Raw genomic sequence first — 18,061 nt, forward strand, 5'->3', positions numbered from 1 at the left:
ATCACAAGTAGGCAGAGAAGCAGGCAGAGAGGGGAGGAAGCAGGCTCCCTGCTGAGCAGAGAGCCCGATGAGGGACCTGATCCCAGAACTTTGGGATCATGACCTGAGCCGAAGGCAGAGGCTTTAAGTTGGGGCCCCTCTTTATTTGTCCTCCCTCCTCACCCAGCTCCCAGCACAGACCCAGGCTCAGAGAAGATGGTCATCACATGAAGGCAGTGGCTCAGCAGAGGTCCCTTTCCCAGCATGGTGTTCTGGGTGCCTTTTGGAGTGGGGAGGGGCATTGTGGGAAGGAAAGGCAGGCCTGGAACAAGTGAGGCATTGCCATCTTCCCCCAGCACAGGTACTGCCTTGCCCCAGTGCAGGCGCCCCAACTCAAACCAGTGAGTGGGGAGGGGACTGTGGCTGGTGTGCATGTAGCACCCTTGACAAGGGGCACTCTCAGCTTCTGGGGTGTTCTCCCTAGCACACGTGGCTGCTGGGGAGTGCATTCTCAAGTCTCCAGGAGCCACCACCCTGTCCACTTCTGTTCAGGGGCTCTGGGTGCCTGTGTGACTATCTGATCCCTCACATGTTTGCTCTTCTTTTTACCCTTTCTGAAGTCTTTTTACTTTCATGCTCACGTTCAATCTTGAGGATTCCCAGGAACAGTCAAGGCAGATGGGATTAGTTGCATTTCAAAGGACTGAGGCCCTGGGAACTTAAGTGACTTGAGCAAAGTCACAAGTGGGAGGGAGAGAGAACAAGAAGTTCAAATAACCTTTCCCAAGGCAAGTCCCCACTCCGTCCTCAGGGCCACCACACAGATGACGCTGGGAGCGCCAGGTACATGGAGAAGCTCTCCACTCATACTAACCGATGTAACCTTCACGACTGCCCAAGGTCGAGGTGGCATTCTTGTCTTCTTTCTCAGATGAGGAAACTGAAGTTAAGTAACCTGCCCAAGATCACAGAGCTAGTAAGTAGCAGACTCAAACTTCGAGTCGAGCTGTTCTGGTTGGTCCTTGCTCTTGACTGTGGTGAACACACTTGGGAGCGGAGCAAACCAAGATGGGGGCCATGCTGACATTTCTCAGAGATGCAGGCCCACGGGCTCTTCAGTCAGGGCAGGTCACTGGCAGTAAATGTGGGTGACACTAACGGTAGTCACACACCAAACCTGCCGTGTCACTGCTACTCTCTAGAATGACTTGTTTCCTGCTCGCCCTGAGCTCTGGGTTGTTGCATTACTGGGAGACTCTTGGTGAGTGTGATGGGGAAGGAAAAGGAGAAAGGCCTACGTTTCCCTCTCTGTTCCTCAGGCCACCTCCAGGCTACGCTGGAGCTCACCAACAGCTAGAGGGAGCAGAGTGCCTCCCTCAGTGCCCTGAGGGAAGGCTGAGCCCAGGGCACTGGTCTCTTTCCTCTTTCCCCTAAGGACCCTTAGGGGAAGAGAGTGACTTATATCAGAACCTGAGATACAACGGATCTCAGAGGCCATCCTGCACAGACTTCCAGCCCTGGGATGTTCTTCTCTGGTCCATCCCAGACAGGGGTTGCCTAGCATTTTTGGGGTACAGTATCCCAAGGCAGCCTCCCTGAGAATGTTGTTAATGGGGATAATGGCAGGCATGATGATGATGCAGTTGATGTTGACGATGGAGATGCTGATAGTGATGATGGTGATGAGGTTGACAGTGACCATGAAGGTGATGATGATGATGATGATGATGACCATGAAGGAGATGATGTAATGGTGATGATGCTGGCAGTCTACTACTTAAGGAGCATAGATCTTTCATCTCACTGTGGAAGGGGGTCTGTAAGCTAAGTTCCCAGAAGTGGAAATACTTGACTCAGAGAGCACGAACACTGGAATTTTTGTTTCATCTGATTTAATCCTTCTCATAATCTTTCAAGGAAGAAATTATTCCTACTTCGGAGATGAGGAAATTGAGACTCTGTGAGAAGTTTAGTTGAAATCACACAGTCAGTAATGGTAGAATTGGGATTCAAATATTGGTCAGTTTAGTTCTGTCGTCTACATTCATTTCATTGATTGATTGATTCATTCATTTGCTCATTCATTCCCCCAGGTAATTATTTATTGTGACCCTCTTGCTTGCCAGGCTTGGAGCTAGAACCCTATGGTGCCCTCAATAGTTCTTTGTGCAGCCCTGTGCACTTTGTGTCCTCCCCTCTGGAGCCAAACAGAATCTTGTGTTTTCCACGGGATATTTGGCCCCCACATGATAGTCTCTTCAGCTATCTGAACTGAGTTTTTAATTAAAAATTTTAAATTGAGGAGTAATATATATACAGTACAAAACTTTTCCTAAAAGTACTGCCTGATGACTTTTCATGTACGTGCATGCTTGTGGAATTAACATTCAGATCAGGACATGGAACTTTTCCAGGCTCCAGAAAATTCCCTCACTCTCCTTTCCAGAGGTAACAGCTCTCCTGGATCTATCGGTATGAGTTAGTTTTTTCCATTCTTGAGTTTCAGATAAACAAAACCATACAGTAGACACATTTTTTGTATCTAGCTCCTCTTTTTCACTCAACGTTCAACCTTAGAGATTTGCCTGTTTTGTGACTTGCTAGAAAGTTTGCTCTTTTTGTATCCTAATGTATTTTATAAATACATCCTTTATTTAACCATTCTGTTGCTGGTGGGCATTTGTGTTATTTCTAGTTTTTAACTATTAGGCATAAAGCTGCTATGAATCTTGTCTACATCTTTCGATGGACACATGGACTCATTTCTTTTGGATTTGTAACTAGAAATAGAATTGCTGGGTCACAGAGTGGGCATATGTTTAGCTACTGGTGTTTGTACCAATTTACACTTGCAACCAGCAGTGTGCGAGAGTGCCAGGGGCTCTATATTCTTGTCAACGCTTAGTATTGTCAGTCTTTTTAATTTTAGCCATCCTGGTGAGTGTATGGTAGTATCTCATTGTAATTTCAATCTGCATTTCCCTGAGGAATAATGATGCTGAGCACACTTCCATATACTTAGTGGCCACTTGGGTATCTTCTCCTAGGAGATGCCTGTTTAAGCCTTTTGCCCATTTTCCAACTTTACGGAAATACAATTTTATTGAAATATAATGACCTCATAATAAAATGCACCTATTTTAAATGTGCTCTTTGATGGGCACTGACATACGTACACATCTGTACAACCATATAGCATTTACATTATTCCCAGAGGTCCCTGTGCCCCTCCTCAGTCAATTCCCTCTGCATGGTTCCCGGGGCAAACATGTTCTGCTTTCTGTTAAAGTAGATTAGTCTTTCCTAAAGGTTCATGTGAGTAACATTACGGTGCATAGAGTTTGTGTCTGACTTCTTTTGCTCAGCATAACCTGCTCGAGATTCATCTCTATCGCATATGAGGGTGGTACATTCCCTTTTGATGCTGAGTAGTCTTTCATGGTACAGATATACCCCAACTTGTTTATCCGTTCATCTGTGGTTGGAAATTTAGGTTGTTTCCAGTCTAGAGCTATTATGAATAAAGTTGCTATGAACATTTGTATGCAGGTCTTTGTGTAGACATGTTTTATTTTTATTCCCCTTGGGTAAATACCTAAAAGTGGAATGTCTGGATCTTATGGTAATTGTGTGTTTATCTTTAAACAATTTGCTGCCCATTCAAAAAAGAGTGTGGTACCTCTTTTCCTTATTGATTGTGTGAATTCTTTACCTCTTCTGACCCTGAGTCCTTTGTTAGGTGTATGCGTTCCCAGGTATCTTCTAGTTTGTGACTTGCCTTTTCATTCAGATAATGGGCTTCATTTCAGTAAGTCTCAATTTATCAATTTTTTTTTAATGGCCAGTGTGCTATTTAAGAAGGACCTGTGTGCCCTTGAGGTAGCTTCCTCATTTCTCTCGTACCCCAGACTCTCCTTTTCTCCAAACCATGCATCTCCAGGCCTCTGTGTCTTCTCTCATGTGATGTGGTTCTGGAATTTCTACCACGCTGCTCATTCTTCTGTGGACATTCAGTTTGGAAATGCCCCTGTGTGGCAAAGCCATGTGGGCAACTCTTTAGGTCCTGGAGTTTTCCCAGGGAGGAACCCAAGGCTTGTCTACAGATCAGGCACCCCTGTGGTGCAGATGAGGAAGAATTCAGGATTTGTTTATCACAGGAGACAAAGAGTTGTGCAAATGTACTTCCTCCTCTCTTCCCTCACCGTGCTGTGATCAGGATCTTCATCCGAACCAGGGACTTCAAAGAAAAGGCATCAAAAGCAAACAGTACAAGCTTCTAGGAACCAAAGAGAGGGGAAATCTGTGTCCCTGCCAAGAAGGGAGCCCTGACGAAGCTCTGCGTCACTCAGCTCTGGGACAGCTCTTCCTGGGACTGTAATAACAGTGCTCAGGAGGTCAGGGGAGGTGAGGGCTGACAATGCAACTGCGTTCATAGAGGACAGAGAGGAATGTGAGAGCAGGTACAGGCTCTGAAGGCCGTATCTAGGAGGTGTCTAGGTGCTGTGCTGAAAAGGTCACAGACTAGGTCCAGAGGCCCTGGGTTGGCTCCAGTGATGACACTGGGTGGTGTGTGACCTGGGCTTTCCCCCGTCTATAGGTTCCTTACCTGTAAAATGAGTGTGCACCATTAAATAGGAGGTTTTGGTCTTACAGGAGAACTTGGTGTGGGTCTGACCCTGGCTCAGAGGCTTGTGGGCTGTACCAGGGGTTTATAGAGACCTTTTGGCTGGGTATCCCCTGAGGAGCTGGTAGGAGTTATGGCTTCTTCAAGCCCATGTAGGATTCTGGGTTTTCTGATAAGCCTGCAACCTGTCCTCTTTTCTCCTCCAGTGTACGAGGTGGTCACAGCCACAGGGGACGTTCGTGGTGCAGGGACAGATGCCAATGTCTTCATCACCCTTTTTGGAGAGAATGGGCTCTCTCCCAAGCTCCATCTCACCAGCAAGTGAGTACCAACTTGGCCTCGGTGGGATCGTCTACTGTTAGTCGGGATTAATGCAGTTCTAGAAGCCAGGGAAAAGACCTGTGTAGCCACAGGCATATTAGGTGGCACAAGGCCTCTGCTAACAGCAGACCTCATGTCAACCGGGTCCTTCCCAGTGATCTCCTATCAACCTTCCTGTTGTTTTCGTGTGAAGTAATACTTACTTCGGATCTCAGAATTCCCAAGAATCCTATTAGCTGTCCCTTGATATGGGACCAGGAACCCTGGGTCTGGGTCCAGCTTTACCACATAGTTGCCATGTCACTTTGGCCAAACCTCTTCACATCCAAGGCCTTGGCTCCCTCCTCTAGCATCTAGGAGGGATCATCCCCCTTTTAGGAACCTCACAGGGCAGCTGAGAGGAGGAAACAAAACCATGCATTCAAAGGAGCCAGGAGTTTAAAATGCTCTGACCTGTGTCTCTCCTAGGGCCCAGCATCACACGTCACCTGCCTGTGAGCTAGCACACACACACACGGACTCCTCCTGTGTGGGAACTTGTGCACGTGTGTTTCTGTAGACGTGCTCTGTGTGTGTGTTCGTGTGTATGCGCCTGTGTCATTTGTAATTCACTAAGAGCAGGGCTGCTGCCTTTTGGTTTTGATCCTCTCCCCTGAACACAAGCGTGCGTACACGGATACCCCCAGAGCAGAATGTGGGCTGCTTTAGCAGAGTTCTGCAATCCCCAGGCTGTCTAGGGGCGGCCGCAATGTCGTAGGCAGCTGGCTCTCAGTCTGTACTGAACGGAACGGGGGATGGGTCCGTTGGTTCTGAGCCCACTGTACCCCTATCCTCCCTTCCTCCAGAGCAGCCCGATTTATGGTTGCCTTGCCCACTGAGTTTCTGAGTCAGATTTCATTTGTGCCAAGAGTTCTATAGCCAAGAAAAATGTGAAAATCCACTACATTTATTTCAACTCATTCATGGGGAAACTGAGACCTAGAGAAGAGGGGCCAATAGCTCTGAGCCATGGAGCTTCTAGACGGTAAAGCTGGTCTTCAAACCCCAGGTGATGTGGACACTTTCCTCGAGCATGGGCCCTGCGGCCCAGAGGGTGTGTGTTAGCTTCCCCTGCAGGCTTCCTGAGCCTCCAGGTTGTGACCTCCTGGGGGATGGGCAGTAGGGGAGGCTGTGGAGGGGTGGGGCCCCCAGGCCAGGATATCCCCGAACTCTGTGCTTCGAAGAACGACCCAGCCCTGCATCCCAAGTTGGCCCTGAGCGTGGGCTGTGGTCTAAATGTGGCCCCATCGAGGCAGGTTTAACGTCTGATTTTGTCCATTTCCGCAGAACAGGGTACCCATCTTCTTGTACCGCTTACTCTGTGGAGTGACTGGCTTGCGGAAGTCTCTCCAGTGATGTGGGCACGGTAAAGAGAAGACATGAAATGTCCATCCTCTTTGCCATGTGAACCCCCTCCCCACCCAGCGCACTATTCTAGGGAGAAGCCACTAAGCTCTAGGAAATCAGCCAGGGTGGTTTCTGGAGTCCCCAGCCTGCCTCTTTTAAATGAAAAGAACCCTATTCTCCTTTCACGGTGGTTCCTTGCTCTTTTTCCTACTTTCTGCACCTAGTACCCTCACTCTTCCCCGCCTCACTATTTTCATCTGTCAAAACAGCCTCCCAAGAAGGCCTCAGAGTCACCTTTCATAAACCAGGGGGAAGGTTGGTCCATGAGTCCCCATTCCCAGGAGCCTGAATTCCAGCCTTCCTTCCAGCCTTCCTTCCCAGTGCAGAAGGGAAGCCTGCATCACGGCAGAGAGAGAGACAGGGCAGGGAGGCCTCCAGGTGTCACACATCGGCCAGCATCTCCACGCCAGCCCCATGGACAGAAATGGGCACTCCCTCCCTGTGACTCAGTGGGTCTCTCCGTACCTGTGTTGTGCTCCGGGCTGGGGAGCAAGGGCACGGGTCTGGCCAGGACCCCAGTCGGGCTGGCCTGGAAGGCTCTGTAGGAGCCCAGGGGGAGCAGGTGATTTCAGAGGTGGGGCTCATTTTGTAGCCTCTGCTGTCTGTCCTGGGAGGCTGGAGAGGTGATGCGCAGAGGGGTGCCAGGTGAGGCTTGTCCCTCCAGCCCGTCTCCCAGCCGCTTGCAAACAGGCAGAGCTCAGTGTTACCGGTCAGGGCTGCCAGAGCAGGACTTCACAGGGAAGAGCAGGTGATCTGGGCCTCGAGTGGTGAAAAAGACCCAGATGAGAGGGGACAGGGGAGGCACTTCAGACCACAGGGAAGAGCTTGCAGACACACGGAGGCAGCAAGGGGCTGGGAGGGGAGGACCTGGTCTTAGAAGGCCCTGCTTGCAAGCTGATCAGTGGGGGCCCAACTTACAACATGCCCGGGAAAGATTAATTTGGTCTCTGTAAGATCCAGGGAAGTGTCTGCAGAGAGAATGGCAAAGACACACTCCTCGCCATCTAAGATGCCTTCAGTTCATGACGGAGACCTTGGGCCTGGGAGCTGAGCACCACTTTCCAAGGACTTCCAGGCTGCCGGAGGACCCCAGATGTGAGGGCCGCAGAGGTCACCTTGCTCTATGACATTGAGATGGAGGTGTTCCAGCCCACCCTTCGCCCGCACCCCTGCCCTGGGGTCTGGCTCCCAGTCTCTTGGTTCACTGTGGGCTGCTGTTCCCTCCTCACTACTCGGTGTGACCCCAAAGCCAACTCGTGTGTCAACTGAAACTAAGCTCCCTTTCCTCGCTTTACACACACACACACACACACACACACACACACATTGAGAGAGAGAGAGAGAGGCTACAGGTGTTCTTGAATGTATAGACTTCCCTGATACTCGGGGCACCAGAGCGAGTGCCCAGCACAGCAATGCAAACAGCTTGAAATGGAATCCTAGACAGACCCCATCGTCTGAAGATGAAGCCACTGCCTCCCCTGGAATTTCCCACAGCTGCTTTCTCCACGGCGTCTGGCCACACTCCCACACCCCACCTTCCTCTCCTGTGTCTCCTGCACCCTCTTTTTTCTCTCTCCCCTCTGTTCCCGCTCCGTCTTCTGCCTTTTCTCCCGTGCCCCGGGACTTCACCTGTCTCCCACCTGGCCCAACAGAATGTTTACTTCCCAATACAAATGAATTCTGCTCAATTATTTGGCGCCTGATGTTAACATGCTGACTGTTCTGACCCTCGTGGTCTAGTGTCTGACTCCTCGGTACATACCAGGTCCTCTGTTAGGCAGCAAAGAGCATGGCATGTTCACTTTGATCCCCTGCCAGCTCACCTCCTCCCAGACCCCATACCAGCTGAATGTCAACAGCCACGTGGCTCCCAGAGGAAGGTCCCATGTTCTGGGTGCCCTTCCCCGTCACCCAGGACCACCCCCAGCCCTGGGTCACATGTTCAGAATATGGCAAAAGGATGGGATCTCATGCATCTTCGGGAACATGGTTCTCCCGTGGAGAATTCACCATCTGAGTGTCAGAGAACGCCTGGCATTTTAGCCCCCTAGCTTGGCCATGTTGGTGGCTAAAATGCCCTGTGCAGCCTTTATAGGCTTTCCTGGGTAGGGGTCCCCACTGAATGGGTGGGCTCGGCCAGGGAGGGGGCTGTGTACTGCATTAGCCTTCATTTGCTGAGCGACCAGGAGCCATGGGGAAGCCACAGCCTCCCGCAAGGAAACGTGAGGAAGTCTGCATCTCTAATGTTTCCTTTGTGAGGGGACTATCTGGCCCTTGGTACTTCTCTCTCGCCTCCAGTCAGTTTTCTGAAATCAACCTCTATTGCATTCTGACTTCCCAGAAGCAGGAATTTCAGAATCTGACCTGGCGGGTGGCAGCTGTGGCTTGTTTGGAATTATCGTGGCCCCTCTCTGGAAGAAGACTGTCCGGGGAGGTGTGTATCTTCAGTCCTTCCCTTCCTTCCACCAGGGAGAGGCCCTGGGCCCCAGAAGGCCTTTCTCTCATCGGCCAGGGAGATGCTGGTCCCCGTCACATGAGCTCCATGGACAATTGCTCCACATCCTGTGACATGCTGGAACCTTCCGCTGGGGTCCTGAGACCCTCTGCCCATCCTGGTAGACCTTTCTCTCCTGGTCTCCTCCTTCCACCTCGCTTTTGAACATTTGTTTTCTGCGGGACAGTACACCATGGTTGACTATTAACAAACACACTGGGATGTCTGAATTCACAGCCCACCTGGTCAAGGCCATAGGGCATTTCTGAAGGTCAAAGGCAGCTGTCAGAGCTTCTCCAGAAGGGGCTGTGGTCAGAGGCTTCCCAGGACTCCAGCTGCTTTCCTTTCAAATCGCCCCCTTCTCCCCCTGCTCATTGGCACTGGCTGCTTCCCCAATTCCAGGCCCCACAGCAGGTGAAGCCTGACCATCCTCAGACTTGTCCCCAAGGATTCACGCCAGGGGGCCGTAGGCCGTGGGGAGTGGGGGGTGGGGGCTGAGGAAATGGGACTGCAGCATATTTGTGATGGCAAATCATGACGCACTCCCTTCGGAAATGTACACAGACAAGAATAAACAGCCATCACTTCATAGTAGTCTTACCATCCAGACGTGATGTTTTTGAATAAATCCTTCCAGTCCGTTGCTTTTAAGTGCAGTTGGTATCCTGTTGTGTTGGTCGTTCTGGTCATACATTCTATTTTTAATCTGCTTTTTCTTTTATGCCTCTATCGTAAGCCTGTATCTGTTGCATTAACTCCTCTTTGATAACAGGAGTTTTTGATGGCTGCATGGCATTCGACCGCAGCTCTTCCCAGGGCCACTCTTTCTTGGGTCGATGTAGAGATAGAGACACTCTTGTCTGGTCAAAAATTGTCTCTTGTTGTCTCATGTTGAAACAGAAAATAACTCCTATTCACTTCTTTCCCATTCACACAATCCTGAGGCACAGAACCATGTTCACGTGTGTTTCACACCATGGCACACGATGGCTTTGACTGTAATGCGACGTGGGCTGTGTGGTTAGTCACTGTTGGAAGTAAACCTCTGACAGATATATGCAACGAGCCTGCAAATGGGTCCTTTCCCTCGAGCAGAAATCCAGAAATTTCTAGCATTTTCTCCTTCCCACCCTCTGTGGCCGGACCTCTACTTGTCCCCTGACAAGGCTGCCCCTGTGTACGCTTGTTACCTGACTTCATGATCTCTGCCTGCTTTGGGAGGGCCGGAGGCCTCCTGCCTCACCGTGTGCCCACCTTCAGGAGACTTCTCAGGATGGACTGTTTGCCAAAGTGGGTCTGTTTGCAGGCCCACAGCGTCCCAGTCCATAGGACCTTACAAGCCTTCTGTGGCTGAGAGAGTCTGAGCCTTGTTGCCTTGGACAGAAGGCTCTTCACCTCCCTCTTTATCTGGCCAATAAATAGGCATGTGTGTTCTACACTTTTCTTTTCCCGGGGGCTGTGTGATGGTGCCGGGAACCCCGGCTGGGAGCCCGGTGGGAGGTCCACAGCTCTCCGGACCTGTGAGGACTGCACTGTGGGGGCAGGAAGAACTGTGAGCAGGCTCCACGGGCAGGGTCCCGGCCCACACAGAGGACGCAGCAGTGTCCGCATGAGATCCCGGCTTCTGCTCCCAGAGGACTGCGTGGGGAGCCCGCCCCGGGCCTCCTGCATGTAAGCTGGATGGAATCCAGGATGCGCCTGAGTTTGGATTCACCTGGGCAGCTCGCTGAGGAACCTCTCAGGTGTACTTGCCTCTGTTCACACCTTCTGTGTGATGCTCGATATGCATTCCCTCACCACCTGACTCCCCTGGTTGCTGTTTGGGTTGAGTGTTTCCTTTCTTGTTGGAATGGCAGGACCGTGGGCCACCACCCAAGGTCTGCATCTGCTTGGGGCTGCCATTGCAACTCCCCCAAGCAAAAGCAAGGCAAATGAGGAGAGGCCTGGGCGCCTGCAGACCGAGAGCACCATGCATTCACTGTGCCTGCCTTCCTCCTCCACTGTCCCAACCCAGAGCAACCAGAGCCCACTGGGTCATGACTCTGGAGATCTGGGTTCTGGTCCCAGCTCTGCTACCAACCAGCACTTTCCCTGTTTGTAAAATGGGGCTGATACCGCCTGCCATACTTGTCTTAGCGACACACGACAGGCATCCCAGGAGAACTTGACTGTGAAAACAAGGAGCGGATACCAACCGACCTTGCCCTCTGTCAGGAAGGAATCTCAGAATGGGAGCGGTTGCTCGTAGCTCTTCCCGGGACTGGGATGGTGGAGGAAGAAGGGGGATGCCAGCCCTTGGCTCTCCTCCTGGGCTTGTGAGCCTAGTGCAGATCTGTGCTAACTGTGCATGTTCATTGTAGGAGTGAATCTGCCTTCGAGAAAGCCAACGTTGACGTGTTCCGGGTGAGGACCAACAATGTGGGCCTCATCTACAAAATCAGGTAGGAATCTGAACCCTGACCAGGGAGGGACTGAGAGGAAGTCCAGTAGATTAGGAACTAACATCACTACTGACCCTTTCTGAGTATTGATTACCCCCTGGTGTCATTTCAGGGGTGACCAAAGGCCCAGATCTTTCCCTCCCACCCTAAACTTTCCCATTAGAGATTCACTTCTTTGGATGAAGACAGTTTGAGACAATGTCTCACAAACTTGGGAAATTGGCTCTGAGAGGCACCAGCACGGTGATCAGGAGCGGACTCTCTGAGTCCAGATCGCTGTGGTTCAAATGTCTGCCCCGTCATTTGCTAGCTGTGGGACTTCAGGAAGTTCTTCTCCAAGCCCCACTTCCCTCACTTGTAATAATGAGTTAGTGAGGACTCAGCAGTTTAGTGCTCAGACAGTAGCGCTCAGCAAAGGTTAGAAATGCCAAGTCACTTTGCAGGACACCTCGTGACAGAGAGCTTGTCCCTCTGGAGGTGTTGGTGTGAGCATGTGGGGAGGGAGAACTCTATCAGCCTGGCTGTCAAGGCAGAGCCTCCCCCTCCCTCTCTCCTACCCAGGCCCATTCAAGTTCATTCCCATTTATCAGGAGGTCAAGGTCATGTGTGGTCTGATTGCCCCAGGCTAGGGTCAAATGCTTCCTCGGTTGAGTCCTGTTTTATCTACCTCCCACTAGAAAGTATAGGACCATAAACTTTCCTGAGGAAGTAAGGGACATAGGAGAGCCCTGGCACTGGCTTTGTGTGTGTGTGTGTGGCGGTGGGGGGATGACAAACAGGGAAGAGGATGGTCGGGGAGAGGGTGTTGGTGTGGGGAAAGGCAACCAGTACTCTGAGGTCCTACTGCCAGGCAGAGAGGTCTACACCCTCATGTATGTCATGTGTGACATGGGTCCATCAGGGCTGTGCTGCCTTGAGCTGTGTTTGTCCCACAAACAGCGAAAGTAAGGCCTCACTACGATCGGCAGGAAGGAGATGCTTGGCGCAAAGTGAGGCCATCCAGAGGTGGAGGTCTGGGGGAGAAACTGACCTCAGAGGAAAAGTTGGGGCTGCCACAGCACGAGTGGGACTGCCAGAAGTGAGGGGAACTTGGGAGGCCAGACTTTGAAGAGTGAGGATCTATGTTGCCCAATACAGCAGCCCCTGGACACGTGTGGCTTCTGGGCACTTGAAATGCAGCTGGTCCAAATTGAGATGCACAGGACATATAGAAACACACCAGATGGGGCGCCTGGGTGGCTCAGTGGGTTAAGCCGCTGCCTTCGGCTCAGGTCATGATCTCAGGGTCCTGGGATCGAGTCCCGCATCGGGTTCTCTGCTCAGCAGGGAGCCTGCTTCCCTCCCTCTCTCTGCCTGTCTCTCTGTCTACTTTCGATCTCTCTCTGTCAAATAAATAAATAAAAAATCTTAAAAAAAAAAAAGAAACACACCAGATTTTTGAAAACTTAGTAAAAGAAAAGAACGTCAAATATCTCATTAGCAAATTTTCGCATGGTCACATGTTGAAATAATAAGTGGATGAAATAGAATACGTTATTTAGATGAACTTCACCTGTCCCTTTGCTTCTTTTTTAATGCGGCTACTAGAAAATCTAAGCTTATGTACGTGGCCCACACGTGCAGCTCAGGTGATATTTCCACGGGTCAACATCAGTCTAGATGGCCGTGGGGATTGTCTGGTTGGTGGGACTAAGGCGAGTATCTTTGGGGGGCGGTCTGGGGTCTGGAGATCAGGGAGGGAAGGGAAGCTCAAGATGGTCCTGGGAAATCCTGGATTTTCTGGGGAAGGTGCTATGACCCTGCTGGTGATTCGACCTTGCACGGTATTCCCATTTTGGAGATGAGGCTTGAGGGATAACGCAACCACAAGAACTAAACGATGGTACCCCTCTTTGGAGTGAACATCTGGGTATTCTAGTGTGGAATGGGTGTCGTCTCTGTTCAGCCAATGACGTGTGGGTGTCTGCTTCCGCCCCAGGATCGAGCATGACAACACAGGCCTGAACGCCAGCTGGTACCTGGATCGTGTGATCGTGACCGACATGAAGCGGCCTCACCTCCGCTACTACTTCAACTGCAACACTTGGCTGAGCAAGGTGGAAGGAGACCGCCAGTGGTGCCGTGACCTGCTAGCCAGCTTCGACCCCATGGACATGCCCCGAGGTCAGTGCCAAGGCTGGCCTGCCTGCCATTCCTCCCCACCAGGGCTGGCCTGTGCCTCTCTCTTGCTTTGGGCAGTTCCCTGTCCTCTTGCCACTCCTCTAGAGTCTTCCTATTGGCCAGGGTCTGGCTGAGGCCCCATCTTCTTCACGTGGCTTCCCCAAGAGCAAGCTTATGTGCTCTGGGGGCTCTGGGGAAAGGGAAAAGTGAGAGGACCTGGAGGCCTGTTGGAGGGGTGGGCTCAGTTCTGAGCATATCCTGTGTTTTTAATAACTCTGGTTGATTTGTATCCACCGAGAGTCCTCTCTGAGGTCAAAGGCAGTTTTCCCTGTCTTCTTATTTCTTTGCCGTTCTTCTGATGCCCAAAAGAAGGGGAGCTCTGGCCAGGGCATGGCAGATGGGAATCAGAACCCCCCGTCCAGGGCTCCATCAAGATGTTCCATCTCTAACTGGTTTTATGAGGAAGGGAACAACTAATTTCAAGTGCATCTCTGGCCAGAGGCCTTAAATTCAGTCGTTTCAGCTCAACAGGAGGCAGGGGGACAAATTATGTAAAAACACACACCATATCCCATGACCTATTTTATCACACTTTTGTCCCCTAAAGCTCTGACCTCACCTCGTCTCATATTGGACACATCTGCCTTTCCAGAAAGGGAGAAATCACACGTGGGTACCACCATCTTAACACCTTGCTTGCAGAGAGTCATGGACCATTGGAAAGAAAGGCATTTGATAGCCAGGAGAAGTGACTTCGCCAGGGTCACTCAGCAAAGGCAGACGCCCTCCTTAGACTCTGTCTTCCAGCATGTGCCCTGTGGTCTCCAAATTCCATCCTCTCTTGCAACCCAGCTGGGCAGAATAAAACATATCCCATGTCCCACTGCCTGCCTTTGATTTCCTACCTTCCAGCTGACCTTGAACTTGCCTCATTCCTCTGTGGCCACCATCATCATAACTTGCAACGTCATTGTTTCTTTCTTTCTTTCTTTCTTTCTTTCTTAAGATTTTATTTATTTATTTGACAAGTAGGAGAGAGAGAGGAGGACACAGGCTCCCCACTTAGCAGGAAGCCTGATGCGGGGCTTGATCCCAGGACCCTGGGATCATGACCTGAGCTGAAGGCAGAGGCTTTAACCCACTGAGCCACCCAGGCACCCCCACTGCTTCTTTTCTTAAAAAGATATGTTGTTGATCTTTCTCTTCATAGCAAAAGCCAATTTGATCATTGTAGAGAATTTATAAAGCAGAGACACATGCAGACATAAGAATGGAATACCTGTAATTCTATCACCTGGATAAACATCCCTGGTGACATTTTTGTGCACTCATATCTAGTCTTTTCCATGCATGTATAGTTTGAAAGAATGGGCTAGTCCAACATCCTGTTTTAGAGCATGTTTGTTTCTGTGTCTTTAAATACTGCTCGAAACTCCTGCTTGCCATGGCTGTGGAGTGCTCTGGGGTAGGCAGGTACCACCTTTGATTCACTGAACCCCTTATTGTCTGATTTACATTGTGTCCTCCTCTGCAATTTTACTGTTACTATAAACAATACACCTAAATCTTTGCACAGACTAATGAGTCTTTCCTTCAGATAAATTCCTAAATAGAATTTATAGGTCAAATATAATGCACACGGTTAAGACTTTTAATGGGCATTTCTGTCCTAGAACTGTCCTAGAAAGGGTGCATCAGTGCACAATCCCACCAGCTGTGCAAGAGCGCCCACTTTCCTCACCCTCAATACTTAGTACTGTTTAATTTTCTAACTGGATAGGAACAGGGGCTTTGTGATGTGATCTCTTTGGTTATTGGTGAGGCTGGATATTTTTTATACATTTATTGGTTATTGTGTGTGTGTGTGTGTGTGAGAGAGAGAGAGAGTGAGAGAGAGAAGGGAGAGAGAATTGTCTACCCAAGCCCCATGCATGTCTTCTCACTTGAGGTGAATATCATAGATTTTTCCCAAAGAGGATTTTTCTTTGATTCTTGATCCAGTCTCTTTACTAGGATCAATCCTTAGCAAGTTGTCAAGCTGGCTATCTTCCTCTCCGCTCTCTTAGGCCCCCCCTTTTTTTGGGCCTTTTCCCACCATTTAGTTCCTCATTCCACCTTTTGCTTTGGCCACATGAAAATCCAGGATTCCTCTGTTGGAAGAGCTTCTGAAAAGCCACCATTAAGAATGTATTAGCATGGGCGCCTGGGTGGCTCAGTGGGTTAAGCTGCTGCCTTCAGCTCAGGTCATGATCTCAGGGTCCTGGGATCGAGTCCCACATCGGGCTCTCTGCTCAGCAAGAAGCCTGCTTCCCTCTCTCTCTCTGCCTGCCTCTCTGTCTACTTGTGATCTCTCTCTGTCAAATAAATAAATAAAATCTTTAAAAAAAAAAAAAAGAATGTATTAGCATGCATGGAGCACTGGGTGTGGTGCAAAAACAATGAATACTGTTACGCTGAAAAGAAATAAATAATTTTAAAAAAGAAAAAAAAAAGAATGAATTAGCATCACTCCATGGTTCTCCAACTTTCCAGGAGAATCACCCAGGGTAGTGTTCTTGCCTTGAGGGAAAGACAAAACCCACTGACGTCGTCCATCATTCAGACCACCTGGGCCCCCCGCCCTTTTCTGAGTAGGAGGGCACTGGACTTTTAGTATTTCCAGGCTGGATTCTGGAAGAGGGAATGAAAAAGGGGATCTCCAAATATTCAATGGACTACGCTGGTAAACAAAAGTTTAACTCTCTTTGCTTTTCCCCCGGGATTATACCAACTGGATGGTTGGTTGCTGCAGAAGGTCTCTGATGATCCAAATGGGGAAGATAATTATTTCTTCGTCCATGCAGTTTGATAGATGAGAATACTTTAAGACATGGGATATGAGCCATAATAGAAGGGGACATTTTAAGTGTATATTTCACCTCTTCATGACCCTCCAAGAGATGGTGGATCATTAGTTGGGTAGCCTTGCTCCCCTCTCCCCAACCCCAGGACCGTCTTCTGACATTCTGACTGATAATTAGCTGGAAGCTTCTTTCATTCCTGCTCTTTAGGGAGGATAGGTGTTCTATGCTGACCGACTGACCCTTTGACTGTGCTGATCAGCAGATAGTGGCTGAGGTGGAGGGGTTGGACCTTGATCAGGTTTCTAGATGGTTCCTCCATAGGGGATCTCGTATAACATGCTTAAAGACACAGACATGAGGGGAGCTCGCCCTGCCTGTGGGTGCTGGTGAGCTGTGGAGCTTTTGGCCTGCTGCCTTAGACAAATGTGTCACCCACCCTACACGGTGCAGTGCCTGACTTTTGACGTGGAGATAACTTTTACCTCTCTGGGGTTCTCTTTAAATGTGAGAAAGTGCCCCCAAATATTTCCAACATGTTGGGGTGGATGCCTGGTCAGGGTCACTCTCTTCTTTCATAGAGCCCACTCTGACAAAGGTGGGCATGAGAAAAAAACAGGGACAGGATGTTGCAAAAGAAGGGGGTGGACGACGGCCAACTCAGAGTTGTGTGGATGGAAGATCCCAGATTCAAGTTCAGTTTCTCAGTGGTTCCCAGTTGGTTGGTCAAAATCTCTACATCTGACACCTTAAGGAAACCGGGCATCAGGGCCAACCCAAACATTTCACCTTTTGGTTTCCTCTGTGTCTGATTGCCAGGTCTTGGGGATCTGTTGCTGGACATGGGGAGACAGGTTTTTGTGTCCCTTCCACCACTGGAGGTTTCCAAACCCCAGCCACTCACATTCCATCTTCAAGATTTTTGCTTTATACAAGTACAACAACTTTCTTTATTACTTACTTATTCTTCTTCTTAAGCTCACTTTTGACAACTTACCATTGTCTTATAAGTGTATTTTAAAAAGAAAGTGCGTATTGCTCTCATAAAAAAGAATACCTGTTATCATTTGCTGTAAATATCAGGTATACATCAGCACGTATCAAAACAAATACACAACAGTAGATAACACTCCTGTATCACCATTAGCATCCCATGTGCTGCCAGTAGTGTGCAAAATGTATGCTGGGGAGCACTACCAGCCCTGTTCTGTGAGGAAGGGAAAGTAGAAATGGGGAGGAGGGGAGGAGAGTGGAGAGCTTGTAAGATACATGGGTTCTCCTCTTCCTGATTCCTGGCTTCATTCCATCCTTACCATATTTCTGGGGGAGGCAAGGTGAAGGAGGGTGGGCAGGTGTTGGTTACGCGGATGAATTAACTGATGCTCAGAGAGGGGGTGATTCATCTAATATCAAGCAGCCGACCACGGATGGAGCTGGCACTAGGATGCAGGGCTCCTAATTCTCAGAATAGGCTTCCTGCCTGTTCCCTGGGCAGGGCAATCAGCCTGGTCCCTAAGAGATCAGGGCCTGAGGGCTCACAGCTAGGGCTCATGGAGGGCAGGGGGACCAGTCTCCTATGGTCACAGGGATCCCTTTCACCGTGTGTGTCCACACCGGTTGCTTCTCCGACCTTGGCTTGAATCCAGCCTTCTTGAGCGGTAGACAGCTCCCAATCACCGAGCTCAGCCATTCCAGTGCTAAGTGGCACTGGTTGTCAGAAAGATCTGCCGGAAATTAAACCCCAGAAAGTCTT

General features: G+C 49.9%; 1 protein-coding gene across 2 annotated transcripts in view; it reads left to right on the forward strand.

Moving 5' to 3' along the window:
- Positions 1–18,061, forward strand: part of LOXHD1 (lipoxygenase homology PLAT domains 1) — a 154,144-nt gene that overhangs the window by 1,427 nt on the left and 134,656 nt on the right. For both annotated transcript variants that reach the window (XM_047697662.1, XM_047697663.1), the window contains exons 2-4: positions 4,810–4,924; positions 11,228–11,308; positions 13,287–13,471. In XM_047697662.1, coding sequence (XP_047553618.1) covers positions 4,810–4,924; positions 11,228–11,308; positions 13,287–13,471 — 381 coding nt within the window. The remainder of the gene's footprint in view (positions 1–4,809; positions 4,925–11,227; positions 11,309–13,286; positions 13,472–18,061) is intronic.

The sequence above is a fragment of the Lutra lutra genome, chromosome 12 (assembly GCF_902655055.1).
Source record: "Lutra lutra chromosome 12, mLutLut1.2, whole genome shotgun sequence".
NCBI lineage: Eukaryota > Metazoa > Chordata > Mammalia > Carnivora > Mustelidae > Lutra > Lutra lutra.